Consider the following 11,169-nt stretch of genomic DNA (forward strand, 5'->3'; position numbering starts at 1 on the left):
AAGTTATATACCTAGAATGGTACTCAGAGTAGGTTTATACATATATATACTTTAAGTAGGAACGCAGGATATATATGTGTTTTTTTAAAGATAGTCTTTTGTTTGATGTCAAATATTTTCTCTTCCACCAACTTTCCTCATTTCTCTCTTCCTGCTTCTCTTGTCTCTCTCCAACACAAATCCTCTTCTGACACTTATCTGCCTCCTCCAGTCTCGATCTCTTCGATTTTGTCCAGAAATAAAATTCTTTGCCTTCCCACTCGGAATTCGCTCTTTGTAGCTCTCCTGTGAGATTTTGTTCCTGTCCAAATTCCCTTGCAGAACAGTCTGTGAGTTGGTTTTCCCAAAGGGATGGGGGGGAGGGGGGTTGTCCTTTACATCTTACATGTTAGTTCATTTTGTTTTGCTTTCAAGTCCAGATACGTTTGCTTTATTGTTGTTGCTTCAGTGAAGGTTTGATGAGGATTGGGGGGAGGTGTGGGTGCAGGGCATGGAGGGTGGGGGGGGATGTTTTTGGGGTGATCAGGGTGGGTGATAGAGTGTTGCAATTGGTTCTGTTACACAGTGGAGCCCAGCATTGTCTCTGTCTCTGGGTCTATCTCGTTCTGGTTGGAATCAAGTCCGGAGAATTTGACTCTCAACCCGTCCACAGGATGAACCACCGGCACCGTCAACATGTTGGGGAAAGTCCGGGAGGCCAGCTCAAAGAGGCTAGTGCTAGCCAGCTCCATGGCCAGCACCTTCAGGATCAGCTTGGCCAGCTCTTTGCCCAGGCAGCTCCTGATGCCCCCTCCGAAAGGGATGTAGCTGAAGCGGTCACCCTTATTCTCGCCCCATTCTTCACTGAAACGGTCAGGGTCGAAGACCTCAGAATTCTGGAAGATGGGAGCCGTATCGTGTGTGTCTCGGATGCTGTACAGGACACTCCAGCCTTTGGGAATCTGACACCCCTGAAAACAAAGCCCATGGAAATAGTTAAACATCCAACTCAAATATTCTGGCACATCATCAAACTACAGCATGGAAGGTTTGGCTTACCCGAGTAATAGAGAAAAGAAAGGTTTGCATTTCTATAGCGCCTCCCGCAATCTCAGGATATAGAGCCATATAGCTCAGAAACATTCCTTTTGGTCAAACCAGTCCACGCTGACCATAATCCATGGGCGGCACGGTGGCACAGTGGTTAGCGCCAGAGAACCCGGGTTCAATTCAATTTTAGATGATACATATTCAGCCTGGAGCCCAGTTACAAGTGGAGTTCCGCTGGGATCAGTTCTGGGTCCTCTGCTGTTTGTAATTTTTATTAATGACTTGGAAGAGGGAGTCGAAGGGTGGGTCAGTAAATTTGCAGACGATACGAAGATTGGTGGAGTTGTGGATAGTGAGGAGGGCTGTTGTCGGCTGCAAAGGGACTTGGATATGATGCAGAGCTGGGCTGAGGAGTGGCAGATGGAGTTCAACCCTGTCAAGTGTGAGGTTGTCCATTTTGGAAGGACAAATAAGAATGCGGAATACAGGGTTAACGGTAGGGTTCTTAGTAAGGTGGAGGAGCAGAGGGATCTTGGGGTCTATGTTCATAGATCTTTGAAAGTTGCCACTCAGGTGGATAGAGCTTGTAAGAAGGCCTATGGTGTATTAGCGTTCATTAGCAGAGGGATTGAATTCAAGAGTCGTGAAGTGATGTTACAGCTGTACAGGACTTTGGTTAGGCCACATTTGGAGTACTGTGTGCAGTTCTGGTCGCCTCACTTTAGGAAAGATGTGGAAGCTTTGGAGAGGGTGCAGAGAAGATTTACCAGGATGTTGCCTGGAATGGAGAATAGGTCGTACAAGGATAGGTTGAGAGTGCTAGGTCTTTTCTCATTGGAACGGCGAAGGATAAGGGGTGACTTAACAGAGGTTTATAAGATGATCAGAGGAATAGATAGAGTAGACAGTCAGAAACTTTTTCCCCGGGTACAACAGAGTGTTACAAGGGGACATAGATTTAAGATGAAGGGTGGAAGGTATAGGGGGGATGTCACTTCTTTACCCAGAGAGTGGTGGGAGCATGGAATGCGCTGCCTGTGGGAGTGGCAGAGTCAGAATCATTGGTGACCTTAAAGCAGCAATTGGATAGGTACATGGATGGGTGCTTAAGCTAGGACAAATGTTTGGCACAACATCGTGGGCCGAAGGGCCTGTTCTGTGCTGTATTGTTCTATGTTCTATGTCCTAATTCCCGCCTCAGGCAACTGTCTGTGTGGAGTTCGCACATTTTCCCCGTGTCTGCGTGGGTTTCCTCCGGGTGCTCCGGTTTCCTCCCATAGTCCAAAAATGTGCAGGTCAGGTGAATTGGCCATGCTAAATTGCCCGTAGTGTTAGGTGAAGGGGTAAATGTAGGGTGGGTTGCTCTTCGGAGGGTCGGTGTAGACTTGTTGGGCCGAAGGGCCTGTTTCCACACTTTAAGTAATCTCCTCTAATATCTAAAAAAAAATCCCAAACTAAACGAGTCCCACCTACCTGTGCTTGATCCATATCCCTCCAAACATTTCTTATTCATATACTTATCCAAATGTCTTTTAAATGTTGTAACTATACTGGCATCCAAATCTTCCTCTGGATGTTAATCCCACACCCTGTGGAAGAAAGTTGCCCCTCGATCATTTTTCAATCTTTCTCCTCTCACCGTAATAATATGCCCTCTAGTCTCCAACCCTACAGAAAAGACATTTGCTATTTGCCTTATGTGTAACCCTCATGACTTTATAAACTTCTATCAAGTCAACCTCCTCAACCTCCTACACCCCAGTGAAAACAGTCCCAGCCTATCCAGCCTTTCCTTATAGCCTTATAGCCTTCCTGGCAACTTCCCGATCAATGTTATCCAAACCCTCTCCAGCTTAATAATATCCTTACTATAACAAGGCAACTAGAACTGGATACCCCAAAGCTTTTCACTTCATTATTATTCAGCACTTTTAAAGATCAAGTAATCTGTTTTATTGATGATGGGCAAACGACAAATTATGTTTGGAATATGTCGGTATTATTTTGAATCTGCCAGAGAGAACAGCTAGTGCTTTATTTCAAGGCCTCATCAGAATGGCAATGAGACAGACACTGAGACTGATCCCCGTACTGCACTGGACTGTCAGACTCGAGCCTGTGATCAGAGGGGGTCTCAATACATGCCCCTTTCCCAACTCCGAGATGAGGCTGCTGGATACTTAAATACCAACAACACTGCCATAAACTCGGATGCATTGCTGTAGCATCCCAGACTGGAATGGCATCAGAGGCTTCACCTCCACCAGCACAGCTCAAGGAGCTCAAAATCACTCTAAAAACTGACTTGAATTTGCATCAAAGAAATAGACTATTTGGCCCATACTGGTATTTCTGTCTTCCCACTTAATCCTACCCTGTTTATCTTCCTCCCTAATTCACTTATCAACTTTCTCCTGGAAATTAACATTTTTCTAAATTCACACATAGGAAGAAGACATTGCAGGCTAGGCCCAGCATTTATTGGCCGTCTCTAGTTGCCCCCTTGAGAAGGGGGCGGGGGGGTAAGTGCCTTCTTGAACTGCTGTAGTCCATGTGCTGTGGATTGACCTACAATGCCCTGAGGGAGGGAATTCCAGGATTTTGACCCAGCGACAGTGAAAGAAAGGCGATATATTTGCACATCAGGGTGGTGAGTGGCTTGGAGGGGAACTTGCAGGAGGTGGTGTTCCCATGTATCTGCTGCCCTTGTCCTTCTGGATGGAAGTGGTCGGGGGTTTGAAAGATGCTAGCTATGGACCTTTGGTGAATTCCTGCAGGGCATCTTGTTGATGTACACCCTGCAGCTACTGAGTGTGGGTGGTTGGACTGAATGCTGAAGCAGAGTGTCAGATCAGACCTGTAGTAACTACTTTCACTTTCCAATGAAAGATTTTCATGAATTTCTTATTGAAGTTATTAATGCGAGAACATCAGAAAAATGAGCAGGAGTTGGCCATTCAACTCATGAATCCTGCCTTGGCATTCAATAATGGTGGAATAGATTCTGGTCTTAACCACAGTTTTCTGACATCCCCATATCAGCCAAATACCTGCCAAACTCAGCCGTGAATATATCGATGACCCAGCCTTACTGCTCTCTGTTGGAGGGATTTCCACCGACTGACAGCCCTCTGAGAGAAGATATTTCTCCACATCTCTGTCTTAGATGGGCGATACCTTCTTTTTCCAACTCTGTCCCCTGCTCCTAGATTTCCTCATAAGCGTCTTAATTGATTGAATCATTTATAATCGCTCATTATTTTAACTTCAATGAGTATCTTAGGTTTATGGAATCTAGTCAGAAAGTCATACAGCATACAAAATGCCCTTCAGCCCATTGGATCGGCACCAACCTATCCACACTAATCCCACTTTCCCGCACTTGACTCAAAGTGTTGAATGTTCTGATATTTCAAGTGCTTGATTTTGATTATTTTGATTGCTGTGATGTATCAGCAACTCAGTTATTATTACAGCAATGCAGATGGAAAAAGGCAAGTGAGCCTTGGGCTTACTGAACTCTATGATAATTCATTCACTGTACAGCACACTGGAAGGTTTTACAGCTCATGCCCTGGGCTCCACGAAGAGAGGTTCTTTTACTTTTTGCTGTGCCTTGTGAAGGGAAGGGCTTGATTTGCACTTACGTCCAACTCAAACGTCTGCAATGCCGTCCTGTAGCCGCCTGAGACCGGTGGAAGCAGACGTAAGACCTCCTTGATGATGCAATCCAGATATTTGAGGCGTACCACTACAGCCATCCTGGGGGTCTCCTCGCACTTGCATCCATTGTGAAGGATCCCATTACTCCTCAACTCTTCCCGCAGTTTCTCCAGGACCAGAGGGTGCTGCAGGAGCTCGTAGATGAGTGATGTCGTCGCACTCGAGGTAGTTGCGAAGGCAGCGAAGATCAGTTCCACTGTAGATTCCTGAAGTAGGGAGGTGACACATTGAGAATGACATTAGGTTTTTCTCAGAGAGACAGGTCCTTGTGCCCAGCTAGTCTGGGTTTCTGAAATGAGGAGGAATTTCTTCTCTCAGAGGGTCGTGAGCATTTGGAACTCCTTGCCACCGAGAGCTGTTGGGGCAGAGTCCTTGCACATAGTTAAGGCTGAGATAGATTCTTGGTCCATCGGGGAATCAAGGGCTATAGGGAAAGGGCAGGAAAGTGGATGTCGGAAGTTTCAGATCAGCTATGATGCCAGTGAACAGCAGGGCAGCTTCGAGGGGCTGAATGGCCACCTCCTGTTCCTATTTCTTATGATCTTAGATGCACATTAGTGCACCACATGAGTGCCTTTTTCACAGAAAATGATGAATTGTTCCAAAGACAGAAGGAAAGAGTTCCTGCTTTCATGTTTGTCCAAAGCAAGGAGTTCAATGCAGCTAAATGTGAGGTGATTCACTTTGGGAAGAATAACAGGAAGGCACTGGGTCAATGGAAAGATTCTTGGTAGTGTGGATGTGCAGAGGGATCTTGGAGTCCATGTACATAGATCCCTGAAAGTTGCCACCCAGATGGATAGTGCTGTTAAGAAGGCATACGGTGTGTTAGGTTTCATTGGTAGAGGGATTGAGCTCCGGAGCCACAGTATCATGCTGCAACTATACAAAACGCTGGTGCGGCCACACTTGGAATATTGTGTACAGTTCTGGTCCCCATATTTTGGGAAGGATGTGGAAGCATTGGAAAAGGTGCAGAGCAGATTTACCAAGATGTTGCCTGGTCTGGAGCGAAGGTCTTATGAGGAAAGGCTGAGAAACTTTGAACCTGTTCTCATGGGCAAGAAGAAGGCTAAGAGGGGATTTGATAGAGACATACAAGATGATCAGAGGATTAGATAGGGTAGACAGTGAGTCTTTTTCCTAGGATGATGATGTCAGCTTGTACAAGGGGGCATAACTACAAATTATGACAGATTTAAGACAGATGTCAGAGGCAGGTTCTTTATGCAGAGAGTGGTAAGGGCGTGGAATGTCCTACTTGCTAATGTAGTCAACTCAGCCACATTAGGGAGATTTAAACAGTCCTTGGATAAGCACATGGATGATGATGGGATAGTGTAGGAAGATGGGCTTAGATTAGTTCACAGGTCAGCGCAACATTGTGGGCCGAAGGGCCTGTTCTGCGCTGTATTGTTCTATGTTCTATGTTCTATAAACATAAGGTCGTCAGTAATAAATGCAATAGAGAGAGTTCAGGAGAAACTTCTGAAGGTTATGCTGACAGGGTGACAGAGAATAATAAAGGCAAAATACTGTGGTTGCTAGAAACCTGAAACAAACATCAAGAATGTTGCAGAGTCTTAGCAGCATCTATGCAGGGGGAAACAGAGTTAACATTTCAAGTCGGGTGTGACTTTTCTTCAGATAGAGAGCATCTATCTGGGAGATGTGTCTGAAAGTTATCGAGTTTCAGGAGGGAGATCAAGGAAGGATTCTTCACACAATGGGTGGTAAACATTGCTCATTTAGTTGCACAATGACAGCAAGAAGCTATTTAACCTGTCACACCTCTTCATTCCCTGTATACCCACGAGACAATGATCAGAAGATGAATAGATTAAGGATTTACTCTCTGGAAGAGTTTGTAAGGAACGAGAGGCATCCTCAGGAAGATTCTGAAAGGGCTGGACAAGGTAGACACTGTGAAGGTGGTGGGGGGAGGGGGGGGCGGGGCATGGTGGTTCAGTGGTTAGCTCTGCTCTTCACAGCGCCAGGAACCTGGGTTCGATTCCTGTCTCGGGTGACTGTCTGTGTGGAGTTTGCACATTCTCCCCGTGTCTGTGTGTGTTTCCTCTGGGTGCTCCGTTTTCCTCCCAAAATCCAAAGATGTGCAGGTCAGGTGAATTGGCCATGCTAAATTGCCCAGGGTGTTCAGGGTAAATGTAGGGGAATTGGTCTGGGTGGGTTACTCTTCGGAGGGTCAGTACGGACTTGTTGGGCCGAAGGGCCTGTTTCCATACGGTAGTAATATAATGTAATCTAAAAAAACACCAGGGCACAGTCTTGGGATACGGGGCTGGTCATTTAGGACTGAGATATCCTTGGAATTCTCTACCCTAGAATATTGTAAATGCTCAGTTGATGACTGCAGTCAGGGCTAAGATCAATATATCTGTGGACATCAGGGAAATCAAGGGATATTGACTTCAGGCAAAGATGTGGAGTTGGGTTAAAATAAAAATTAACCATCAACTATTGAAAGTGGAGGAGGCTGAGAGGACCAATGGCTTACTCCTACTCCTGTTTACTTTATTCTTATCCCATAATATCTCCAATAATTGCAGTCTAATAATCTCACCTTAAAATTGACTAACAATCTCACATCAATTGACACTTGTGGCAGAGTTACAAATTTCGACCACGCTTTGTGAGAACACGATGTGGAGGAGCTGGTGCTGGACTGGGAGGACAAAGTTAAAAATCGAGCTCTGTGTCTCCTGATAGTGGCCAGTTCTGCTCCCAGCTGACACTCCAACTAATGGCACGCACGTGGTATTTTTGTTGGGAATGGGATATGGATGAATTTATTACCTTCAGTTCCTGCATAGTGAGTTCTTTCCCTTGTTCCCTGGCACTGTCTATGAGAATGTCCAAAGCATCAGAGTAATCCTTGTCTTCTTTGCACTGCAGTTTTTCACTGATGGCTTTTTCCAGGTATTTGTGAAGATTGTCCCGGGCTCGCATTCCCTGTAAAAAGGAGCACCGGTCAACAGATGAGGACATAGTTCGTTCTTTGTTGATCAAGAGATACGTAGGGATGCAGATTGCTGAGTCTGGGAAGTAACATCGTGAGGGAGCTGGATTATCATCAGTACAGATACAGTCAGTAACACAGGGTACTGGGGGGAGAGGGATTACTGAGTGACAGTGTGAGGGAGCTGAATTAACATCAGTACAGATACAGTCAGTAACACAGGGCGCTGGGGGAGAGGTGTTACTGAGTGACAGCGTGAGAGAGCTGGATTAACATCAATACAGATACAGTCAGTAACGCAGGGCACTGGGGGAGAGGTGTTACTGAGTGACAGCGTGAGGGAGCTGGATTAACATCAGTACAGATACAGTCAGCAACGCAGGGCGCTGGGGGAGAGGTGTTACTGAGTGACAGTGTGAGGGGACTGGATTAACATCAGTACAGGTACAGTCAGTAACACAGAGCAGTGGGGAGAGAGGGGTTACTGAGTGACAGTGTGAGGGAGTTGGATTAACATCAGTACAGATACAGTCAGCAACGCAGGGCACTGGGGGATTGGGGTTACTGAGTGACAGTGTGAGGGAGCTGGATTATCAGTACAAATACAGTCAGTACCACAGGGCACTGGGGAGAGAGGGGGTTACTGAGTGACAGTGTGAGGGAGCTGGATTAACATCATTACAGATACAGTCACTAGTATGGGGCGCTGGGAGAGAGGAGTTACTGAGTGACTGTGTGAGGGAGCTGGATTATCAGTACAGATAGTGTCAGTAACACAGGGTACTGGGGGGAGAAGGGTTACTGAGTGACAGTGTGAGGGAGCTGGATTAACATCAGTACAGATACAGTCAGTAACACAGGACGCTGGCTGAGAGGGGTTACTGAGTGACTGTGTGAGGGAGCTGGATTATCAGTTCCGATACAGTCAGTAACATGGGGCACTGGGGAGAGAGGGGTTACTGAGTGACAGTGTGTGGGAGATGGATTAACATCAGTACAGATACAGTCAGTAGCACGGGGCACTGGGGAGAAAGGGATTACTGAGTGACAGTGTGTGGGAGATGGATTAACATCAGTACAGATACAGTCAGTAACAGAGGGCCCTGGGGAGAGGGGTTACTGAGTGACAGTGTGGTAAGGCAGGGCGCTGGGGGAGAGGGGTTAATGAGTAACAGTGTGAGGGAGCTGGATTATCAGTACAGATACAGTCAGTAACACAGGGCACTGGGGAGAGAGAGGTTACTGAGTGACAGTGTGAGGGAGCTGGATTAACATCAGTACAGATACAGTCGGTAAGGCAGGGCGCTGGGGGAGAGGGGTTAATGAGTAACAGTGTGAGGGAGCTGGATTATCAGTACAGATACAGTCAGTAACACAGGGCACTGGGGAGAGAGAGGTTACTGAGTGACAGTGTGAGGGAGCTGGATTAACATCAGTACAGATACAGTCGGTAAGGCAGGGCGCTGGGGGAGAGGGGTTAATGAGTAACAGTGTGAGGGAGCTGGATTATCAGTACAGATACAGTCAGTAACACAGGGCACTGGGGAGAGAGAGGTTACTGAGTGACAGTGTGAGGGAGCTGGATTAACATCAGTACAGATACAGTCGGTAAGGCAGGGCGCTGGGGGAGAGGGGTTAATGAGTAACAGTGTGAGGGAGCTGGATTATCAGTACAGATACAGTCAGTAACACAGGGCACTGGGGAGAGAGAGGTTACTGAGTGACAGTGTGAGGGAGCTGGATTAACATCAGTACAGATACAGTCGGTAAGGCAGGGCGCTGGGGGAGAGGGGTTAATGAGTAACAGTGTGAGGGAGCTGGATTATCAGTACAGATACAGTCAGTAACACAGGGCACTGGGGAGAGAGAGGTTACTGAGTGACAGTGTGAGGGAGCTGGATTAACATCAGTACAGATACAGTCGGTAAGGCAGGGCGCTGGGGGAGAGGGGTTAATGAGTAACAGTGTGAGGGAGCTGGATTATCAGTACAGATACAGTCAGTAACACAGGGCACTGGGGAGAGAGAGGTTACTGAGTGACAGTGTGAGGGAGCTGGATTAACATCAGTACAGATACAGTCGGTAAGGCAGGGCGCTGGGGGAGAGGGGTTAATGAGTAACAGTGTGAGGGAGCTGGATTATCAGTACAGATACAGTCAGTAACACAGGGCACTGGGGAGAGAGAGGTTACTGAGTGACAGTGTGAGGGAGCTGGATTAACATCAGTACAGATACAGTCGGTAAGGCAGGGCGCTGGGGGAGAGGGGTTAATGAGTAACAGTGTGAGGGAGCTGGATTATCAGTACAGATACAGTCAGTAACACAGGGCACTGGGGAGAGAGAGGTTACTGAATGACAATGTGAGGGAGCGGGATTAATATCAGCACAGATACAGTCAGTAACACAGGGCACTGGGGAGAGAGAGGTTACTGAGTGACAGTGTGAGGGAGCTGGATTAACATTAGCGGAGATATAATTTTGATTGCAGAATTCTGTCCTTAAGCAACCTACCTTCCTGTAACCGCTAAATGGAAAGTCTAGAGGTAAGGAGAACAGGTTGGCGACAAGTTGTTCAAAGCTTTCCGATAAGAGATTCAGTTCAGTCTCAGATACACGGAATCCCAGTAAGACCCGGACTGCGATACGGAACGTGAGCTTCTTGGCCTCATGGTAAACGGTGATGGGCTCCCCACTGCTGCTCCAGTCTCGAATACCATCCTGAATGGCTTGCTGGATCTTGGGAAGGTAGCATTCCAGGGCATAATGGCTGAAAACCTTGGCAAAGATCTGGGAATTAAAAGACAATCAACAGAGATTTTAGCTCTTTCTCCATAAGCCAGCATCAGGGTCAAGATCAGCATTTACTGCTCAGTTTCAACACAGATGGGAATTTAGGAATCGACATCTGCTGCATAGAGACATGGACCAGCTAAAGAGGATGGGTTTCTGTCCCTAAGAGACATTATTGAAACTGATGAGTTTTTAACCACAATCAGATATTCCCTTTTCCCCCGAATTGACGCTAATCAATGCAGAAAGGGAACATGGTAAATTTTAATCAGCCTCACTGATAAATGCTCTCATTTGCTGACTTCAAAGAGTGCTGTTTTAAATTCAGAACATTACTGAATGGGACAGATCTTGCTGATGCTGTTTCATTTCCGGGTGTTGTTCTGAAACACTGAGTTCCTCTGGTAAAATTAATCCCCTGTGGAAAGATCCCAATGGCCACGGTGGTGAAGTGACTCAGATCCCCAGCTTGGGAAAAGTCTCAGTCTTTTCAACATTCCCAACTCACTCTGCTGAAGCGCAATTGAGGGATACAGTGAGGGGGGAGTGAGGGATACAGTGAGGGGGAGTGAGGGATACAGTGAGGGGGAGTGAGGGATACAATAAAGATTGAGTGAGGGATGTTGGAGGGTGTGTGCGGTGTGTGTGAG

General features: G+C 46.7%; 1 protein-coding gene across 3 annotated transcripts in view; it reads right to left on the reverse strand.

Annotated features, from left to right (window-relative positions):
- Positions 1-363: 363 nt before the first annotated feature.
- Positions 364-11,169, reverse strand: part of LOC122549869 (cytochrome P450 26B1) — a 54,889-nt gene continuing 44,083 nt past the window's right edge. For all 3 annotated transcript variants that reach the window (XM_043690169.1, XM_043690083.1, XM_043690258.1), the window contains exons 4-7: positions 10,241-10,516; positions 7,567-7,722; positions 4,677-4,958; positions 364-950 (exon numbers count right to left, since the gene is read on the reverse strand). In XM_043690169.1, coding sequence (XP_043546104.1) covers positions 558-950; positions 4,677-4,958; positions 7,567-7,722; positions 10,241-10,516 — 1,107 coding nt within the window. In that variant the 3' untranslated portion in view covers positions 364-557. The remainder of the gene's footprint in view (positions 951-4,676; positions 4,959-7,566; positions 7,723-10,240; positions 10,517-11,169) is intronic.

The sequence above is a fragment of the Chiloscyllium plagiosum genome, chromosome 1 (genome assembly GCF_004010195.1).
Source record: "Chiloscyllium plagiosum isolate BGI_BamShark_2017 chromosome 1, ASM401019v2, whole genome shotgun sequence".
NCBI classification, from domain to species: domain Eukaryota; kingdom Metazoa; phylum Chordata; class Chondrichthyes; order Orectolobiformes; family Hemiscylliidae; genus Chiloscyllium; species Chiloscyllium plagiosum.